This window comes from Lutra lutra, chromosome 5, assembly GCF_902655055.1.
Source record: "Lutra lutra chromosome 5, mLutLut1.2, whole genome shotgun sequence".
Taxonomy (NCBI): domain Eukaryota; kingdom Metazoa; phylum Chordata; class Mammalia; order Carnivora; family Mustelidae; genus Lutra; species Lutra lutra.
The window spans coordinates 62,318,481-62,341,010 of NC_062282.1; the positions used below are offsets into that span (position 1 = coordinate 62,318,481).

Here is a 22,530-nt window from a genome sequence, read left to right on the forward strand (position 1 = left end):
GGTCCCGTTGGAGACCCACCCCTCTACTGCCAGTGACTGGACAGCATGCTCTTTGGGGGAGGGGAACTGAGAAGGGGTGTCGATCCTCATCAGAGAAACTTCCGGAAGGGAGTGATGCCAGTGGACCTTTTTTTTTTTTAACTCATTTGTAAATTTATCTCAGTTGAAGTAACTGTTTCTGTTAACTGAGCTACAAAGTCCCCAGGTCCCCACGCAGTGACAACAATGTTCTCCCACTGATCAAGGTCACGGGACTACAGTTCAGCACGGGCTAACTCACTTATCTCCTTAACCACCCGATGGTGCCGGTGCTGTGACTGTCTCAGGCACAGATGAGGAGACAGAAGCAGCATCCCCAGCAACTTGGGAGACAGGGCTGGTCTGGACCCTTGCTGCCAGGTCTGCACTCTTTGGCCGGCCCACCTGTCCCCCACATGGTCCCTTCCACATGAGGCCCGGGGTTCGGGGGAGGGAATTTCATATGGGACCATTCCCTGGGGTCAGTCCAGGTCCTGGAACTCACCTGCTCACTCGCCCTACCGGAGTAGAGTGGGGGCCTCTCCCCGAAACTTAGTTTTAAAGGCTTGTTGAGGGCGCCTGGGTGGCTCAGTGGGTTGAGCCTCTGCCTTCGGCTCAGGTCATGATCTCAGGGTCCTGGGATCGAGTCCCGCATCGGGCTCTCTGCTAGGCAGGGAGCCTGCTTCCTCCTTTCTCTCTCTCTCTCTGCCTGCCTCTCTGCCTACTTGTGATCTCTCGCTGTCAAATGAATAAATAAATTCTAAAAAAAAAAAAAAAAAAAAAAAAAGGCTTGTTGAAAACACCTGAGGAATTCATGAATTTGGCCATTCCATGCTTGTGCTCTCGTGTTCTCTTTCTCTCTCTCACCTGATTGTGTACCTGCCCTTTCATTTCCGGTAATGCTGATTTTTGAGTGTCCCTAAGAGGGCCATCAAAGTACCCTTACACATTGCACAACACACGTGCTCCATCCCTCTAAACGCAGAAGAGGAGGGAAGGCCTGCTCGGCTCCTGGACCGAGAAGAAGGTGGAGAGCTCAGCGGGATGGCCAGAGCTGGGGCCAGGTGAGCACGGTGACTACCTTGACCATGCTCTCCTGAGCCCCAGCCAGAGCAGCACAGGGGAGAGCTGAGCTGGGCATGAGCCACCCCCACCCCCAATCATTCACCTTTCACTCCTGAAAGGCGGTAAAAAGAGGCTGCATGTCACCTCTTCCTGGGTTTCCTCAAAACAGTATTTTCTCCCCCAGAAGTGGGGGAGGCCCAGGCAGGGACTGTTTCCCATGAGTGCACAAGACCTTGCCCGCCCCCTGAAAGGTGGCATTGACCACAGGGCCGGGCCCCCAGCTGGGCACCAGTGTCAACACCAAGGGACACCCAGTGCCCAGCACCTCGCTCAGATTACAGAGAACAGAGCCTGCCAGAAAGGGCTGGCAGCAGTCATGGTGCCTAAAGTGACTTGGCCAAAATTAAATTCCTTAAAAGCCTGGTTGAGGCAGCAAGCTGCTTACCCCAATGTCAGAAAACGTAATAAGGTTGATGATAAACACAGCTAACATTGCCTGAGCACTCACTGAGTGCCAGGACGGCCCTTAAATGGAATTTCTCACTTCATCCTCCATCTAGCCCTTGGAGATAAGGATTAGTATTCCCTACTTACAGATGAGAAAACTGAGATTTTGAGAGGCACCATGATAGGCCTCAGGTCACACAGCAAGTAAGGGGGAAAAGCAGATTCAAATGCAAGACCGTCTTGCTCAGAGAGCCTAAATCCCAAATCTCTTCCCAACCAGTCCCTCTCGATGAGCACCCTGCTCCATCTCCTGTTGCTAAAGTCAATGAAGACCACAACCAACAACGTGCTTGGCAGCTACTGGGTACTAAAAGTACCAATATTTAATCCACCCATAAGCCATTAAGGCAGGTGTTAGCCATCACGCCCATTTCCCAGATTAGCAGACTAAGACTCAAAGGGGTATCAGGACCCACCCAAGATTGTGAGCTGTGGTGGTCTCCTAACCACCAGGCCAGTGTTCTCTTCACTACACTAGACTCCCAGGAATCAACTTCTCCGCACCCCACCCCTTCATCCATTCAACCATTATATACTGAGCTCATGTTACATGGCAGACACTTTTCTAGTGAATGAGGCGGCACTAGTGGTAGGAATCATTGCCCTCCTATGACATAATTCACCCTTCCTGATTTTTCTTCAGTGGAGCTAACCCGCTGACCTTCCCAGTCCCCAAAATACAATGGAGCAGAGTCCACTTTCAACTCTAGAAGTGGGTGGGTGACTCGTCCTGGTCAATCGGAACAAGAATGTGACCACATTAGCCAATGAGATGCAAGCTCACAACAGTAGCGGAGGGGCTGAGGCTGCCCCAAAAGCCGCTTCGTGCCAGCCTCCAACACTGAAGCAGCAGGACTGGAGCTTCAGGGACATGTGCTTGCAAGCAGAGCTTGAAAACAAAACTAGCCGAAGCAGCAAGGGTTAGAGAGGGCACAAGAGGATGCAGTTTGATCCCCAGGATTATTTTTTACACCAAGGAGGTACTTTTAAGAGCCCCGTTTTACATAGAAGAAAACTAATGCTCAGAGGGGTGAAGTTACTTGCTTGAGGACATACAACAGATAAATAATAGGGCCGGGAGTTGAATTCAGATCCATGCAGCTTCAGCATCCATGTGCTGACCTCTTTGCCCAAGGTCAGATTTTGAAAAGGTTCTGCCTGGGCCTCAGTTTCCCTCGCATACAGTAGAAGGGTGAGGAAATGATGCCCAAACTTCCTCTGCAATCAGATGTGAGGGCGTCTTGGAGAGTGGGTGGGTCTTAGAAAGCTAGGGGTGGTCCAAGCAGATGGGGCACCTGTGGGAGTTGACAAGCAAGGAGTCACATAAAGAACAAGTGGCAGGGGCGCCTAGGTGGCTCAGTGGGTTAAGCCGCTGCCTTCGGCTCAGGTCATGATCCCAGGTCCTGGGTTCGAGCCCCACATCGGGCTTTCTGCTCAGCAGGGAGCCTGCTTCCTCCTCTCTGCCTGCCTCTCTGCTTACTTGTGATTTCTCTCTGTCAAATAAATAAATAAAAAAAATCTTTAAAAAAAAAAAAAGAACAAGTGGCAGCCTGTGGCCTCTGACGTCCATCTCTCCCACTGGCGGAGGCAAGGCTGGGGTCCAGCAAAGGATGGAGGAGTCCCCGCCCAGCCTTCCACTGCTGGCTGGCAGTGACTAACATCTCAGCCCACTCCCTTGACAGCAGACACACAGTGGCCACTTGTGTTTACTGGCCTGGGCACCTCTGTGGAACAATCTTCCCCCTTGTGAAGTTCTCGGGGCCCAGCCTGGAGGAGGTGGGGACAATTCTCCCAGCAGGGAGCCCTGCCCCACCCATGGGGCCCCGGGAAGTCCAGTCAGGGGCTGGGGCTTCCTAAAAGTCAACCGCAAAGCAGCAGCTGGTGAGGACCACCCCCAGGCCCATCCCTTTCCCTCCCGGCTGCAAGCTGATCACTGTGTGACTCCCTCCTCCTCCACGGAAGAGCTGGTATCACAGAACTCAGAGATCAGAAAGAACATTAACCACCACTCCTACACCCCAACTCCCCTGTCTCCTTGCAGATGATGAAACAGAGTTCATAAAAGTGAATGCAGTGACCAAGGTCCAATCTGGGACAGGTGCCTTATCCCCCTTGCAGATTCACAACTCTCTTCCTTTGGCAACTGCCTCTCTCTCTTGGTGCAAGGGGTTCATAAGAAGCTCAGCCCATCGGGTCCCAGTGCACAGCCCAGGCCCAGCCACTCATTGCCGGCCCTCTCAGCCATAGCTAGTGGTTCACACTTGCACAAGTGACCTAAGTCAGGCCAACAGGGTTGTATCTGGGTAGTTCTGAGTTAGTCTGGGGTTTTTTGGTGTTTTAAGTTATTAGGAAAGTGGCTTTTTTTCTTTCTTTGGGGTTGCTAAACAGGTAGAATGAAAGGCTGGAGAGTCTTATAGCCTATGTGGCCACTCCTTCCGAGACCCCGCCTGACAATGAGGTCCTGACAAAGGAAACAGGGCCCACAAGTGGAGAAGGGCAGATAATGAGGTCTGTGGACTCCTGGAGCCAGCTATTCCTGAAGACCGGGTCTGCCCTTAGACTTTTCAGTTACATGAGGCAATAAACTCCCTTCTGGACTTCTGTCATTTGCCACCAAAGAGTAAGTAAGTTTGTCATCTCTGCGGGTATTCCAGCAGAGAACACGTATCCATGGAGGCACCTCACCACACAACACACGTGTAACAAAGGCCACCTTCAAAAGGGTCACCAAGACCTACCAACTGACCTTCACTGAGGCCGCTCGGAGGACCTAACTGATAATCCAGGATACAAAGACCCAAGTGGAAAACGGTTACTAATGGGCCACAAGCAGCAGAAACCAGGGGATTCTTCTGCCAGAAGAGTTTTCCTCCAAAAAAGTAGAGCTGTATATTTATTAAATTACCAGAAACGAGGAATAATGGGAACATCTAGCGTGGGTGACAAAACAGGTGGTAAAATGGGTCTGCCCATCACTGACAAAAACAGACTCAATCCTCCAGAGACAAAAATTAGCAATAGGTTTTTAAAGCCTCTTCTCCCTCATCCCTAAGAAATTAAGGCCGGGAAATTATTCAAATAAAGACAACAAAAGAAGGGTACTAGGATCATGTTCACAGGAGTCCATAATGACGGCAAGAAAATGCAAATGACCTAAATGTTCAACAGCAAGACAATGGCTAACTCAGTGAGCTATTAAGCAATGCTTTAAAATGGTAAATAAGAAGACAATACAGTAATGAGAGAAAATAAGTAAGCCTTAATAGTCGTCAACAAGGCAGGGTAACAAAAGTATAGCTAAGCTAGAACTTCAGGAACATTCTGGGCATCTACAAATAAGGAGGACCTGAAAAGAGAGCATAAGGAATACAACTGGTTTAAGAAAATTAATTTGACTCAGTGACATCTGACAATTATCCATAGGGGTCCCAGCAAGGACAGACTGGGGATGGTGCCCAGAAGTGACCCTTTTATCTTGACCTTGTCTTGAATATATCCAGGGATGGGCACCCTCTGTCCAATATGGAAGTTCCCGGCCACACATGGCTGCCACACTGAATAGAGCAGAAACAGTACGTTCCCATCAGGGCAGAAAGTTCTAGTAGGCAGCTTTGCATATAAGGAAGGCTGCACCTGGCAGAAAATACCTTCTCCCAAAGGTGAGGGGGCATCTAAAACTCACTCCCATATTCCAGACCCAGCCTCAGAAACACATTGTTTCTTCTTCTAGGAAGAAACAAAGGTCTCAAGGGCCAAGAGTGGGTAGAAGCAGCTCAGGTGGTGATCAGTCGCTAGCGAGGTCTCCTAGCAACCTGGCTGGGCAGCAGGCGTGAGGGAAGGCTCCCAGCTGGCCTGTCAATGAGCAGCCTGGGGATGGGGGTCAGAGCCAAAGAATGGAGCAGACCAGGCAAAAGCTTTCTATATTCCCCAGCCTCTAGATTCCGGATGTCCATGTCAAATACAGTTCAGGCCCCTGGAACCGAGGAGGGGCTTGGTCTGTGTCCCACAGTATACAGCTGTGGCATCCCTGCCCGAAAACATTTTCTCTTTGGACAGTGAGGTTTGTGACCCATCACAGGAAAGGCTTTGACTCTATTCCCACGGGAGGAAATCTGGCCCTGGAAGGTCACAGCAGGACCGGCCCCATGCAGGGGAAGGGCCCAACCCAAATGCAAGCAGGGTATTCTGAGGGCAGCAGACATAGAGACAGGATAGGCAGCCAAAGTGGCCTCGGGTTCAGACACCACTTAATGCCCCTGGCTGGCAGGCACGAGTCCGTTGAGGAGTGGAGCCGTGCGCCACAGCCTAGCCTCCCAGAGGCTCAGGTCTCATGGGCCTCAGGAAGATGGCGGCCTCCCAAGGCTGCCTATGGTCTCTGGAGGGCAGATAAGCAGCACCTCACCTGTCTCCAGGATGGGTCCATGAGGTATGCAGAAGTACTACTATCTGCTCATGTTAAGAGAAAATGAAGGCCACTGCCCCAGGTCACCCAGCTAGGAAGCGCTGTCAGGACTTGACACAGGCCCAGCTTTTCCCTCAGAAGCCCCTGAAAGGAAATACCTCCAGGGGCTCCCACACAGTTTCCAGGTGTGGCAGTCCTCCTTCCCCAGCTCTTCCCTCACGGCCTTCAACCAGAAACCTTCGTTGGGCAAATGTCCACGGCTCCCTGCTGCCTGACACAAAGCGTGGACACCCTGGCCTGGCACACAGCACCCTGGTGACTTGGCCCATCTACTTTTCCAGGATCCCACTCCGTCCCGTACACACCCCTTGCTGTGGCCAGTGACCTTCTGCCTCCTACTTTCATGCCTTTCCTTCGGCTCTTTCCTCCACCTGGAGCGCCTTCCCCATACTGTGCTTACCCCACAAAGTCTAACTCAACCACAGCCTATTCCGTGAAGCGCTCTCAGAACCCCAGCTCCCCAACTACTAATTCACACCTTACTAGGCCTTTCTCCACAGACCTCCTGGTGCCCCAGTCATCTGTGTTCAAAGATTCTCTAACTTGGTTTTGAGCTCTGAATGGTTAAGCCCATGTCTGATTCATTTTAGTCTACCCCACAGACCCTAACCTGGCCCGAGATAGCCAGTGGGTAGATGGGAACACGGGAGGGTGGGTGGATGGATGAACCGATGGGTGAATGGAAGGGAGTAAGGTATGGAAGGATGGGTGTGTGGAAGGATGGACAGATGGACACATGGGAGAGTGAGCAAGCAGGAGCATGAATGGGTGGATGGGAGAACAGATAGATAGGAGGGAGGAATCAAGTAATGAAAAGTAGGCCTAGGCAGTAAACAATCATTAAGTCTTCTTTTTTCCCCAAAAGGCACTTGAGCCTATCTTGTTGTCGGCTTCCACGAATACCAGACTCTCTCTTTCCCTCAATAATGTAGCTGAGAAAGCTATTTCTACAGGAACCTAACCTACTGCATCTCACCCATGTCCCCATCTTTGTCCAAACTAGAAACGGGCAAATTTCCACAAACTGATTTATGGAATGGAAACAGCACAGGACACAGGTTCAAATTCCAACTTCACTACCTACCAGCTAAGTGCCTTTTGGGAAGGCAAGAAACCACGCTGTTGTTTTCTGACAGCCATGTGGACAATTCCAGAGACACGGAACAAAGTTTAGAAGCCACCGTGGGTTAATCGTGAGGGAAGAGCTGGGGAAGGAGGACTGGGACACCTGGAAACTGGGTGGGAGCCCCTGGGAGTATTTCCTCTCAGGGGCCTCTGAGGGAAAAGCTGGGCCTGTGTCAAGTCCTGACAGCGCTTCCTAGCTGGGTGACCTGGGACAGTGGCCTTCATTTTCTCTTTGTCCTCGCTTAGGACTGTGTATTTTTGATTTTCAAAAGCCTAAAAGCATGTTTGCCTTGTTCACCAATATATCTGCTATTATTATGTTCAGGCAGAGTATACACTGGTTATTTTAAAATAACGGATGGATGGATTGGTGTGCGTATCTGTGTGCAAACAGAAAGAAATGATGCCCTCCACATAAGGACAGGAAAGAAAGTGAGGAGAAGTCCATTTTCCTGTCAACATATTTATGTTCCTGAATCTCTAGCTGGTCTCTGGTTTTGAACGCTGTCTCCTCTCTACCTCGAAGAAGCCAAAGCCTTTGACTGGGCAGGATATACACAGTTAATGAGTCCTGCCAAGTGCAGAGAAAGCACTTCCCTAATCAATAATCGCTGGGCCAAGTTTCAGCTTGCAACAAATAAGACAGCCAAGTTTCAGAACAAGAGACACTTAAGGATGGCAAAGATTGCCAGGCACAAAGCAGAGGAGTGGCATGGCTTCCAAAGCCGGTCATTTAATGCTCTCTCTCAGGGAAGTGAAGCCTGGCGAGCCATCCCGGCACAGCAGGGAAATGCTGATCCTCCAAATCCTTCTGGGCTAGCAAATAAAAAAACCAAGACCCAACAGGATTGGCCCCAAGAATACCAAGCCACGGCCTTGACCAAAAACCCAGGCAACCTGTCCAACTTGGCCAGGGATGTGGGAGCCTTCGGATCTCAGCTCTTCAAAAGTGATGGGGATCCAACCCCACCTACTGCTGATAAAGGAGAGGTGAGAAGGTGATAGAGGGCCCTGCTCCCACCTCTCCGGAGCTCCCTCTAGCTGGAGGAGGGCCCAAAGAGGAATGGGTGCTGAGTCACGGCAGGAGGGCAGCATGGGGTCAACAGCCTAGAGGAGGGAGAGAAGAAGGAAGAAGCTTCAGCCAGCGCCTCCTCTGCGACCCGCACCACCCACACACCGTACAAGGCTCACCTCACTCCATCCTGACCACAGCCTTGGGGAACGTGTGTACTTACCAGCCCCACTTTCCAGGCGGTTCCAAACCTCAGAGGTGAAAACGGCTCTATGTTTTCAATCAACAGTACTTTCCGTGCTGTCTTTTATTATTTTAAAAGCAACACACACTCATGAAAGAGAGTCTTCAAGATATAATATTACAAAGAGGACAAAGCACCCATAATCCCTTGAGTGGACCTAGAAGGTATTCTGGTAAGTGACAGGAGGGAAACAGGAAGACAAATACCCTATAATTTCACTTAAATGTGGAATCTAAAAAACAAACAAATGAACAAACAAACAAACAGAGTCTTAAATACCGAGAGTTGGTGGTTGCCAGAGGCAGGAGGAATGTGAAATGAAGGGGATTATGAAGTACAAACTTCGGGTGCCTGGGGGGCTCAGTCAGTTAAAAGTCTGCCTTCGGCTCAGGTCATGATCCCAGGATCCTGGGATCGAGTCCCACATCAGGCTCCTTGCTCCTGGGGATTCTCCTTCTCCCTCTCCCTCTGCCTGCCCCTCCTCCCTGCTTATGCTCTCCCCCTCTCTCTGTCAAATAAATAAATAAAATCTTTAAAAAGAAAAAAAAAAAGAGGTACAAATGTCCAGTTATCAAATACATAAGTCACGAAGATAAAAATACACTAGAGGGAACATGGTCAGTAATACCATAATAACGTTTGGTGACGGATGGTGACCACACCTATCGCCGTGAGAGAGGAGTATCTCACAGGATTACTGAATCGTTGCGTGGTACACCTGAGGCATTTTGGAGCACTTCCTGTGTGCCACGGGCGAGGCTGTACCCGCCTTCACACTTCCCAGCTGTGCGATCCCAGGGGACTTATGTGACCTCTCTGTCCCTCCCTCTCTACCTTCGTCCAATAAAGATGTTGGTAGTTGCTGCCTCACAGGCTGTGGGGAGTGTTCAGTGAGCTAAGGTGTGAAAGATGCTTAAAACCAAGCAGGCCGTAGTGAGCTCCCCAGAAACATGTGCTCAGGGCTCTCTCGCTCGCCGCAAGTACCTGCTTTCCGACTTCATAAAAGTGGGATTAAACTGCACACACCCATCAGGCGTTTCACTGCACAGTAAGTACCCTTCTGCGCTGTCGCCAATAACTGTCATAGCATTTAACTAGAGGTCACAAACAGCCCTTTGGATCACAGAACACTCTTCCACGGCAATGCCTCCCAGAGCTATGCGCTGTTCCACTGATCCCCATCTTGCAGAAGAGGAAACTGAGGCAACATCACCTGCCCCGAGTCATACAGTAGAGAAAACAGGCGAGCCGGGTCTTGTGAGGGGAAGGGCGCCACCAGGTGTGGAGCCTCAGAGGCGGGGCTCCAGCGGGGGGCATGGGGTGCTCCTCGGGTCTTCTGAGGAGGGCTGTGCTGGCCACAGGGGACGGCGCGCAGGCAGAGCAGAGGCTTGGCGCACAGCTGGCTCTGGTTCTGGGATGCAGGCACCGGTCTCCCCTCCTTGGTCAACAGGAGCAGCAGGAGGTTTCCTGTCACCTCAGAGTGGGGGTGGGGTGGAGGGCACTTGAGGAAGGAGGAGGCTTGAAAATAAGCTGGGCCCAGGACACACAAAAAAGGTAGAAGGACTCTCAAGGCCAACCAGGGAAGCTGGCCAGCTCTGATGGGGTCATTGCCTCAGGGTGACAAAGCCAGCTTTGATGGTGGCAACAGCCTCTGAGGCCAAGAATTGGGCCTGGGCTCCCAGACAAAACAGGCTGGAGCTTTCCAGGAAGGAGGGCAAAGGCAGGCGCGCCCTTCAGGGTACAAATGCTGCTCTCCCACCAACCACAGTGGCCTCAGCCACCCCCGGCTGACGGGCCACAGGCAGGCACGGAATGGAGACCGTGAACTTGGAGCCTCTTTATCACTGAATCATGTTCATCATCATAACACAGCAAGAGAGAAATATGGTCCAGGCTCACCCCCAGGAACCCATCACACCAACTTCTATGCAAGTAGTGGCCTCCAGCATGACAAACATGGGGGGCGCCAACCAGGGGCTTCCAGGAACTCTGCATGCCCACCCTCAGGAAGCCAGTTTGGTCCATCACCAGAAAGAATCATCAGCACGATGTCAGCCACTAACCCTTTTCCTTCCATTATGAGCACTATAGGAAGGTCTGGCCATGACTCAATCTTCCCAAGTTCTCTCAGGGCAGCACTGTTTTGATCCTTCATGTTACTGCTCAAGATACTGAGGCTCACAGAGGTGAGGTGACTTTCCCAAGGTCACACAGCAAGTAGGCAGGGAGACTAGGAGAAAGCTTGGCACTGATAACCTTGCCTAAGCTCATAATCACAGTGCTGGGCCTGCCCACAGAGGAAGGAAAGTGGGGCTGGCATCTACTCATTCGTTGTTCACTCCTTCAGCAGAAATTAACTAAGCATCTACCATGAGCATTTACTAGGTTACCCATAAACATAGGACCTTACATCTTTCAGAGAGGAAAGAAAATAAATGAGTAGACACACAAAAGAAACCTAGTCTGTGACCAGAGCTCTGAAAGAAATCAGCACAGAGCTATCACCTTGGTCAGGGAGGGGTGGTTAGAGCAGCCCTCTCTGAGAGGAGACATGTGAATTGGGATCCAGAGGATGAGCAGGAGCGCTGGCTGTGCAGAGCAGTAGGAAGAGTGGGAGGCAGAGAGAACAGCTAGTGCAAAGGTCCTGAGATAGAAAAGGGATATACTTCCTTCAACTCCTCTCAGTGGCCCCATTCTCCCACCCTCCATACAGAGGCTGTTTAGAGTTAACTCTTCAGTCACCAGCATGTGGTTAAACCTCTTGAGTCTCAGGGCCTGAATTCTGGCTCTGGTATTGCCTGTTAATAAGAAAACAAAACAAGCAAGCTATGGGGAAAGGAAGAAAAAAAATGTAGCGAAGGGGAAAGTAGAGAGAAAGGGGAGGATGGAAAAAAGTGAGTGAAGAGGAAGGTGAGTGCAGTGGAGGGAGGGAGAAGGGACGGGAAGAAATGGGAAGGGAGGAGGAAGCACCCCAAGCCTTAGGATGCTGTGGCACAAGCAGGGCCACACCCCCCAGAGCTCCAGCAGAAGGCCAGGAGCACCCAGCTTCCCCACCGAGACACTCACCCACTTCCCCTGCCACTTCCTCTGTAAGCCGGAGCCCTGCCTACACCCGTCACCACTTCCTCTGTGTGAGAGGCTCCTGCCACCATCTCAGGGGCTCAGACCCAGCTGAGGCTGAGGCAGGCCTAGGAAGGAGGGCGTAGAAACACCAAGGCCGCAGGGAGACACCACACTGAAGGGACCTGCGTTCTCTCCTCACCCCCTTCGTCTTTCCCTCCGTACTGTACAAGAGAAAAGGCACAAGCTCCTAGCCAGAGACTTCTAGGGTCAAGTGCCAGCCTTGCCATGGAAAAGCTGTGTGAGCCTAAGCAAATCAACCAGTATGCCTCTCTGGGCCTGTTTCATCGGGTGTGGAGTGAGGATGCTAGCCTCTGCCTTTCAGGGGGCTAGCAGAAGCATAAATGATGAACACATAAGAGCAACTTCACGCTCATTTTGCTCACCTTGGAACCCACAGTGCCTGACACACAGTAGGTGCTCAGTTAATCACTCTAATGGCTAACGCTTATTTGGGCTTTTCCGAGGTCCTGAGCCAAGTGGTTTCCATGGGTTGTTTCACCCTCCAATCCCCCGATGATGTGGTCCCATTCCCAGTACCACTTTGCAGCTAAAGACACAGGGGCATGCTTAAGTACTTTTCTCAGGATCCCACAACCCACAAGAGATAGAGAGACAGACTTTGACTCCAGAAACTCATCCAAGTTCCCATGCCATCTCTGATCCCTGGCAAATAGATTTTTCCTTCCCTTCTCACCCTCTCTGCTTTCTTGCCTCCTCCTCACGACCATCCCTCTAGAGACCATCCCTCTAGAATCTTCCCTGCCTCCCACCCACGTACAAAATCTTGTTCTTGGGTTGCCTTCCATCAGTTACTTCCTCTCCCTCAGCTTTGATGGGGGCCTGACCACAGCTCTGGCCTTCCCTCCTACCCCAACCTGCTGTTGTCACTGGGGTGTGGCCACACTGTCCCACCCTTCACTCATCAGTGGCCATCCTGGCCTTGGGCAGCCAGGAAACCTAGCTCTGGAATTCCCTCACTCCCCCACTCTGGTGACCCTCCAAAAAGAGTTCCCCGCACAAGGCTGAACTGGTCAGACCCTGGGGACTCAGGGCAAGCAGAACATTAGCTGAGCTCAAAACCATCACAACCCAATTCCTTGGCTTGGCATTCAAGGTCTTCTTGACTTGGCCCCAAACAGTATTCTTGATCTGACCCTGCCCTGGCCAGCCCCTCCAGCCACGCCCAGCTCCCAAGTCCACTGACCACCAAACTCGAGGAGGCAACTGAGATGTACAGAGGGGGCCAGGAGGAGGGCCCAAGGTGGGGGCGAGCAGCAGAGGCCAGATTTGCACCGGGCAGCACAGCGGCCACAGGTCATCTGGGGCATCTGAAACAGGCTAGTCCAGACTGAGACGTGCCATAAACACAAAACACAAACCCATTTCAAAGACTTAGTATGGAATAAGAATATCAAATATCTCTTCCGGGGTGCCTGGCCAGCACAATCAGTAGAGCATGCAACTCCAGATCTCGGGGTTGTGAGTTCAAGCCCCACGTTGGGTGTAGAGATTACTTAAACATAAAAATTTTTTTAAAAATCTATTTTTTATTCTATATTGATTATTATATGCTGCACATGATACTTTGGCTATATTAGGTTAAATAAACTATTAAACAGGTGGCCAACAGACACATGAAAAGATGCTCGTCATCACTCATCATCAGGGAAATGCAAATCAAAACCACAACGAGATACCACCTCACACCAGTCAGAATGTCCTGCATCAAATACACAAGAATCAACTAGTAGTGGTGAGGACACGGCGCGCACTGCTGGTGAGAATGTAAATTAGTGCGGCCCAATGTGGAGAAGAGTATGGAGGTCCCTCAAGCAATTACAAACAGAGATAGCAGGGCGCCTGAGTGGCTCAGTCGGTTAAGTGTCCAACTCTTGATTTCGGCTCAGGTCATGACCTCAGGGTTCGGAGATCGAGCCCCATGATGGGCTTCGTGCTCAACAGGGAGTCCACTTGAGATTCTCTCCCTCTCCCTCTGCCCTGTCCCCCCGCCCCCAACCCTGCACGCACTCTCTCTAAATAAATTAAAAAATCTTTAAAAAAAAATCGAGAAAAATAGTGATACCACACAACCCAGTATTTCCACTACTAGGTATTTACCCAAAGAAAGCAAAAATACTCATTCAAAAAGACCTCTGCACCCCTATGTCTACCACAGCGTTATTCACAACAGCCCAGATACCAGGAAGCAATTCACGGGTCCACTAATCGATGAACAGATAAAGACGCGGTGTTATGTATTACTATTAGCCATAAAAAAGACTGAGATCTTGCCACGTGAGACAACATGGATGGGCCTAACGGGTATCATGCTAAGTGAAGTCAGTCTGAGAAAGACACATGCCATGTGATTTCATTTATATGTGGAATCCAGAAAACAAAACAACCAACCAACCAAAAACAGACTCTTAAATACAGAGAATACACTGGTGGTAGCCAGAGGGAAGGGGGGCTTTTATGGGAAATATGAGTTCATAATGCTACCCAGACCTTCAGATTTGGTTCAGCTACCGTGGGAAGCCACACAAATCAGTCCACAGGCTGTCCCAGCCTCCCGGGCCACTGACTGGCAACCTCAAGCCTCACTACATGGGCTCTCTCCCGGGCCAGGCTTCTCTCCAGCTTGCTATCAGAACCCCACCTGCCTGCCTGGTGGCAGCCTTCCCCTTTGCCCACGAGCCCTGCCTGTGTCCTGCTACAGCTCACTCAATCCGGCAGAATCCTCTCCTCCTCCCCACACCCTGTGCACCCCACAGCAGAGGAGGACGCTGGCCATATGGACCTCCCGGGAGCCAAATGCTGTGCCCTTCATGTGGGGTGAGCGCTAGTCTCAGCCCCACCCTACACACGAGGGAACAGACTTAGACCAGCCACTTGCCTGAGCTTGCACAGCTGCAAAGTGGGACAGCCAGGATTGGGACCCTGGTCCATCTGGCAGCAAGGCCTGAGTCTTTTACCGTAGACTCAGGGACTTGTCACACAGACATGAATTAATCCTCTCTGCCCAACTGAATCAAGCCAGTTCGCTTACAGGAGGCAAGAGTGCTGAGCGGGAACAAGTCTGCCCCCCATGGGACATGTGGCGATGCCCGGAGACATTTTCCGCTGGCACAGCTAGGGGGAAGGGGGGGAGGTACCAGCACTGGCAGTATTTCTAATGACTAGAAGCTAAGGATACTGCTAACATCGCGTCATGTGTGGGTCAGCACCCCCTCCACAAAGAATTCCCACCCAAATGTCAACAGTACCAAGGTGGGGAAGCCCTGGTGTGAGACAAGCTACCTTCACCAGCTGGACCCCAACACCAGACCTTTACTGTTCAGCTGCCTGTACATGCCCACCTATGTCCCTCCTTTTTCCTGAGGCTCTTCCTTCCAGCTGATCTCTTCACTCCGGCAAAAGACACGGTGGACACGGCATCCTGTGATGGGAACCGAAACCGCCCCTCAAGCAACGACGACAGCCAGCACAAAAACCCCCGATCAGCTGGAGCTGACCCCCTGACTCATGCCTGTGCAGGCGGACCACAGAGGGGCCATGCAGTGACGGACAGTTAACCTTCCCTCGTTCGAATATGAAAATGTCTGCCCAAGGAGGAGCACAAGCGTCCGGAACATCACATACCATGTCTGTATAGGCGTTTTTCCTTAAGGTGCGTGCACGACCCTATGCCCGCCTCTACATACAGTGACAAGGTTCCCTTTCTAAATATTCATCCTAACCCTCGATGAAAGGAACCCATTCACTCTCTTGCCCAGGGACTCTCAGCTTTGGAAGGTAATCCCATGATGTCCTTATTTGCTCCAAGTTTCCCTTGTGTGACAAATTCACCTGGTGCTGTCTTTATCTGTGACTCACCGAAATGCAAACTCACACTGGTTGGGTCTCACTATAAACATTATTTCTTTTCTTTTCTTTTCTTTTTTTTTTTTTTTTTTTGAAGATTTTAGCTCCATCCTAGGACCCCAGGATCATGCTCCAAGCCGAAGGCAGCTGCTTAACCGGCTGAACCTCCCAGGCACCCCTATAAACACTATTTCTTCCTTGTCCCCAGGGAAGGAGCAGTAACCAGCCAGGACCTTCTCTTTTTGATACCACAGGCATCAACAATAACAAAGTATCTTCCTTTCTTGCCCACTTCCTGAGTAGGGATCAGATGCTAAAGGGATGGTACTTCCTCGGCTCCTTTAGCCCTCCTCACCCGCCCCCGGATTATCCTGTCCTTTTAAAGATAAGAGCCTGAAGCTCAGAGTGCAAAGTCCCCAGCTCTATTGAAACCCAGATCCTCCTGGGCCCCAAATTCCTTCCCTTAACCACCCCATCCTATTGCCCTGACCAGCAGCTGAAACCGGGAGTGACCATGCACGGCTGTTTTCTGCAGGGTGTGGGGCGGGCAGCCCGGGAGTGTCCCCTGGTCTGGGTAACCTTGGGAGGCCAGGGGACCCCGCATGCAAGTGAGGGCTGGGGATCTGCTTAGTTGTTGAGCTCCCGTCGCCAGGGCCTGTTCTGGAGCCCGCTAGAAACAGTCCTAGTATTAAATCAGCTGCTGAAGTGGACCCTCTGAGATCAGCAACACCCCAGGAAGCTCAGGCCACTGGAGTTTAGGACCAAGCCAGGAACCCACTCACAATAGCACGGACTTCTATTTAAAAACACCAGGCTGAGCGGAAATAAGGTTACTGCCTGGGGGCAGATCTCTTTCCGGAGGAGGAGGGGAGGCGCAGAGGCCCAGCCCTGGGCAGCCCCAGAGGAAGCAGAAACCCCGGCCTTAGAACTATGGGCAGGAGAGGAGGTGAAAGCAGGGCCCAGGCCGGGAGGAGCGGAAGGCCTGACAGCTGGCTCCCACCTCACTGGACCTCTGCTTTGTCCAAACCGGCGGTATCTAACTGGCACTTGAAGGGTGAAGGTTAACAATGGGTCTCTAGGCTGGAGGGCACCTGAGGCCCCCAAGGAGGGCAGACCCACCCAGGGCCCCAGAGGACTTGCTGATTGGCCCTCGGCCAGAGCAAGGGGCGAAAGGGAGACCCTACCAACTTCTCTCGTTGCTTTTAAAAATCCACCCTCGGAGAGGCAAAGCCTTCCGTCCTTCTGTAGGAATTCAGTAATTCCCTTCTGAGCGTCGAGCCTAAAACAGGATTTAAAACACAAGAAGAACTTCACTAGCAGACCTGCTCATCAACGCACAGCTGTGCTCTAAGGTTCACTTTGGAGACGCCAATGTTGTCCCAACACCACTGACACATCACGGAACAATTTCATCCAAGCACTGAATTCCCGTCGGCTTGGGTGCAGTTTTGTGGACCAGAAACACTAGGTGAACACAGAACACTGTGCCCAACTGAACAGAGTGGCAAAGAAGTACCCACGACGCACAGGCACGTCCCTCCAACATCTGTCAGGGCCAGGTCTGGGGTCCCACTTAGTGCCTGACTTCAGATAACCCTCCTCCCACCGACACTTCCCCTGCAGCCATGAGTCCTGCCCCCACGGCCACAGCAGCCAGCACATTCTCATCCTACAGTGCTGGATTTTGTGTGATACGCTTGTATTTCTTACCTACAAACTTGTGTACAACTGCACCCCCAATTTTTTCAGGTTCCTATCTTTTTTTTTTTTTAGTGGGCTCCTGCTGCAGTTTTTCAGTGCTCTGCCCTTAGCACTGTGTCTTATAAGACGGTGATTCTTACGGATTTTGTTTATCATCAAGGTCTTTCGGGGAAGGTATTATTTACATTACGGCTGAACTGACTGCATTATGTAAAATGCTTAGTACAGTGCCTGGCACATAAATCATAAGCATTTAATCAACTGTGACTTGTTGGGGGGAAAAAAGTCAGGGGCACCTGAGTGGCTTAGTCAGTTACGCTTCCAACTCGGTTTCAGCTTGGACCGTGGTCTTAGGTGGCAGGATGGAGTCCCGCGTGGGGCTCCGAGCTCAGCGCACAGTTGGCTGGAGATTCTCTATCTCCCTCTCCCCCGTCCCTTCCTCCCACCCACAGATTGTCTCTCTCTAATAAATTTTTTTTAAGTTAAATATCCAATAAGATTAAAACCAAGGCAGCACTGAGCCATCCCAGAAGGTATGCAGGAAGCATTTAGAATAACACCAAAAGACATTTCAGGAATGAAAGATGGTATAAAACACTGTAGGTATGTGAGATAACAACCCTGCATTAAAACATTTTTTTCACCATAAAAAAAAACGATTAAGTCTGTAAGGAAATATAACAACATGTCAAGAGCAATTGATGGGACTTAGGGTGATGTTTTTCCCTTTACGTAAAAAAAAAATTTTCTTTGTTTACTCCCAATTTTGCAAGATCATACACCTCTTAACAGCTTAAAGGTAACATAAGATCAAAACCAAAGTAATTTTCAAGAAGCGGAAAAATGGGGCACCTGGCTGGCTCAGTCTGTGAGGCAGGTGACTCCTGGTCTCAGGACTGTGAGTTCAAACCCCATGCTGGGTGTAGAGATTACTTAAAAATAAAAGCTTTTAAAAGGAGAGAAAAAAAGGCAGAAAAATCATCTCAGCCTGCTAACCCAACTCTTGATGTCTGCTGTGTGCTCAGCACGTGAGTGCCTGCCCTGATGCTCTAACAGAAAGCCCGTCCTGCTCAGAGGCAGCTTTGTTCCACTCAACATGACATCAAACCTTCCTCCCCTTTCTACCTTGTCTTCAGAATAAAGAGGATTTTTAAGAAGCATTCTGAAATGATATAGGACAAGAATTTTGAAACCACATGTATATATTGTAACATTTGCTTTGTATCAAGTCATGAGCTAGAAATGATTTTCTTCTGAAATTAACTTGCAGGGCATAAGGATTAGGTGAGAATGACCTTAACGCCGCCCAGAATGAACCCTATCTTCCTCTTTGTCTCCTGAGGCCAACAGTTCACTGGTTCATCAGGGAGAAGAGGAGAAAGGGGACTCCGAACTTGAGGCTGCTGTTTCAACTCTGAGCTTCTGCAAGACCTTCATCAGGAAATCTGCAGAGTCCTGTCCTAACAAGCACGTGACAAGTTGAGATTTCTAAGGCTGCGTACACCAGGGAAGTCCTCAGGAAGGACTTCCCCATGCTGGCTGCCAGGAGAACAGAGTGAAGAGATGGTGCTGGCCATCACCCCTCCAGTTCACAGCCAGCCAGCTGCCCAGGCACCGTGTCAACATTTTAAGGTCCCAGCCATAATACCTAGATGGAACTCTGGCCCTTGCTGCCCCGGTGGCCATGCCAAGAAACAATGAAGTGGAAAGGAATTATGGTCACCGACAAGAGTCTTTAGTAAAGCACTACCTTATTCAACTTGAACTTCAAGAGGCTGAGCAAGCAGCTCTTCAGAGGAGGATGCATGGGTGACAGGGATCTTCAATCCACGGTGGGTCTTCCATAGTGGGTAACTAAGGAAACTGTTAATCTGAAGCTCAGAGCCTTAGGTTCTAGCCCCTTCTCTGGGGGCCCCAGTATCCTCACATATAACATGAGGTTGGGTTGGATGAGCGGGTCACACCCCAAGGCCAGGAAGGTGATGTGATATATTGTCCGGGTGTATCAGCCATCACACACAGCTCTCTTGCTCTAGCTCTCCCTTGTCTTAATTATGAGAAAATCACAGGTTCCGAGGTGATGGGGGGGAGCTGTGGTGCAGCCAACGCACAGCATTGGAAACTAGATTCTCTTAAAAAGGGTCCACTTGGCCTGGACAACCAGGGGACAAAATAACTTGTGAATCAGATGCACTCCTCTGTATGAGACCTCCAGAATACCAGAGGAGTTTTACAGGGCTAAGGCAGGCGGAAATGACAAGCGAAACTGACAAGGGGAAATCTTACCAGCATAAAAGTAAAGTTCTGCATTTAGGCTTAAAAGAAAACAAGGGGCGCCTGAGTGGCTCGGTGTTTTCAGTGACCAACTCTTGGTTTCAGCTCAGGTCATAATCTTAGGTCCCGAGATTGAGCCCTGTTTGGACTCTGTGCTCAGCACAGTCTCTTTGAGATTCTCTCCCTTCCCCTCTGCCAGCTCCCCTTACGGTGACCATCCCCCCCTTCACCTCACACCAATGCTCCCATGCTTGCTCTCTCGCTCTCTAAACAAAAGCAAATGAAATGAAGGAAGGAAGGAAGGGAGGGAGGGAGGGGATGAACCATATGGAGCCAGGATACACTGAAAGAGGACAAGACTGCCAGTGAAAGCCAGCCCCTATCGGAGAAAAAGTATCAGTGCGAGACAACAATATGCCCTAAGAACACCAGCTGAACCTTCTGGAGAAAGGAAGATGTAGTAAGCTGACCAAGGGTCCAGCTGCCCTTATGATGGTCAGGGCGCATCTGGAAGGGCAGGGTGTGTCTGGAGAAGGCAAGATGCCACGCTGGGAAGGGTAGAGAAATTATTCCTCAGGTACCTGCAGAGCCCTCAAGAAGAGAAGGGCGGCCAATCAAGGCAGCCCAAAAGGCACAGGTGTGAGCGATTACAGAGCCCCGCTTCTCCAACCCCAGGACCTCTGCTCCAGTGAGCGTTCCAACCTGTAACAGGAAATGTGGGCTCAGAAGGGAGATGGTAAGGCAACAAACCGGCACCGCAGGGGTCTGGTTGGCCTCAAAACTGCCTACAGGAGCAGTACTTCTCTAAAGTTACTGTGCTTAGACTCACCTGAGCATCTTGTTAAGATGTAGACTCTAACTTAGCAGGGCTGGGGTGGGACCAGCCATTCCGCATTCCTAATGAGCTCCCAGGTGATGCTAATGCCACTCCTCCAGGGACTACAATTCCCTAACTAGGTTCTAGACCACTTTCAAGGTGGAGAGCAAGTCCTGACCACGTGGGCCTAGAGACCCACACCCCCCCCTCCCCCACGTCCCGTGGTGGTCCAGACTCTTAAAACGGCAATCCTGGGGTCACAGTGGTGGACAAGCTACCGGAGCCCCAAGGAGAGTGGGCCGTGTCTCAGGAGCGAAGATCCCTCCTGGAGTTACACAGCAGCTCAACAAGGGGGATTCTCTCAGTAAAGGTTCCCTGGGCGGGGGGGCGGGGGGTCAGGGAAAGGGTGGAGTCAAGCCCTCTGTGTTTGCGTCCCGAACACCACTCAGTAACTCAGCATTGGTTCACAGGAGCAGCAACCAGACAATGACCCGCTGCAAACGCGTCTAGAATTAATCAGCTCTGCCCCACCCATGCCTCCACAAAAGCTTTCTGCCCCCTTATTCCTCCAGGGAAAGGTGACTGAACACTGGAAAGCTCCCCAGCTGTGACTCACACACACACAATCAAATCCGATCCCCGCAGGGCAATATTCACAGGGCTCTGATCTCCCCCTTCCTCCCGCCCAGCCCGAGCCCACCTTCCCAAGCCTAACCCCTCACTCTCGAGCCACCCGTTTTCCTGGCTCTGGCTCATTTTCAGGTGTGTCCCCAACTCCACCGATCCCAACCCTTCCAGACTCGGCGAGTTTCTCTGTCTCCACTCCTTTGCATTCTCACAGCATCTGTGTGGCCTGTCTTAAAAGTATGCCTAGAATCAGTTTTCCGGCGGCTGCGTCTTCTCGGACGCCAAGGTCCTATAAGCGCCCCCTTTGTCTCCCCCTGCGGCACCGAGTGCGGTGCCGGAGGCACAGGAAGTACTCAGGAACAGAGCTGGGGCAGCGGCCGTGCCCAGAGGGGGCGCCCACCACGCAGGGACCAGCCGGGCTGAGTGAGGGTCCCCAGGGCGGAGCGCGGGACCCCGAGTTCAAGACCGGCAGCCCCTCTGCGTCCTCCCGAGCCGGGGCCAGGGCTGAACCCGGCCGGCGTCCCTTCCTTCCGGAGCCGCTCCACGCGCCCAGGGCCACCCACCCCTAGCGCCCTTACCTTGTAAACCTTTCCGAAGGCGCCGTCGCCCAGCTCTCCCACGATCTCCCACACCTCGTTGGGGTCCACGTCCCGGCGGACGTGCTCATATTCGCGGGACTTTCTCTTCTCGAATGTAGACAGGCGCAGGATGCGGCGGAAATTGGCGAAAGCCATGGCTGGGGGCGCGCGAGCCGGGGGGCGAGGTGGCGCCGGCTCGCGCTCGGGCTCGGGCTGTGGCTCCGGCGGCCGCGAGGAGGAGGGGCTGGAGGACGCCGCCGCGCTCTGGGGTTCTCCCCAGACCCGCCCTTCCCCGCAGCCAGACCCCGGTCAAGTGCGCCCGGGGCTGCGCGCGGCGGGAGCACCCGGAACCGCGCAGGCGGCCACGGTCCCCGCCCCCGCTCGGTCGTGTCCCCAAGGCCGCCTCCCCACTGCCCGCCCCGCTAGCGCGGCACTCCCGACCAGCCAGCTAGCCCCGGGACGCGTTCCCGGGACCTGGCCCCGAGCCCACCCACGGCCCGGCTCCACCTGCCGCTCCCCGGCAGCGCCCGGAGACCCCTTAATTGGCTGCGGGCGCTCCGCGGCTCCGCCTGTCGCCGCAGGGCACTCTGGAAACTGTAGTCCCCCGCGCACCGCGCGTCCGCGAGCTACGGCAGGGCTTTAAGAGAACTTAGGGCATCCCTTGGCGGAACTGGCCCGGGTCTGCGAGGTCAACCGCGCCGCACGGCTCCCTTAAGGTCTGTGGGAGCGAGAGGGGAAGCAAATTGGCTTTCCCGAATGCCTACTGATTGTCCCCCGAAGACCAAAAAGCTGAAGGGCATTAATCAATGAATCTGCCCCGCCACTACACTGCAATTCCGCTTTGCTCGCGCCTACTTTTCAGGTAGGGGACGCCCGGCGGGCGAAGGCGCCCGCCAGCACCAGGCTGCACATCCTGCTGAAGGATCCGGTGCGGTTTCCTCGGCGTGGTGCTGCCTCCTAGTGCACGAAATGCCGCGCCCCTTGCGGCGGCCGCCAGTCCCCGGAGGCCGGGGCTTCCCGGCTCGTTTCCTGCTTCCAGGGGCTCTCCCGAACCAAGATCCACAGCTCGGCCAGCATGAGAGGGCTGGGAGAAAGAGCTCCTTGGGGACTTTT

The 22,530-nt window shown here is 52.2% G+C and overlaps 1 protein-coding gene across 1 annotated transcript in view; it reads right to left on the reverse strand.

Annotated features, from left to right (window-relative positions):
- Positions 1 to 22,019, reverse strand: part of STK10 (serine/threonine kinase 10) — a 117,738-nt gene extending 95,719 nt beyond the window's left edge. Inside the window, exon 1 of the mRNA XM_047730780.1 lies at positions 21,418 to 22,019. Coding sequence (XP_047586736.1) covers positions 21,418 to 21,573 — 156 coding nt within the window. The 5' untranslated portion in view covers positions 21,574 to 22,019. The remainder of the gene's footprint in view (positions 1 to 21,417) is intronic.
- Positions 22,020 to 22,530: the final 511 nt, after the last annotated feature.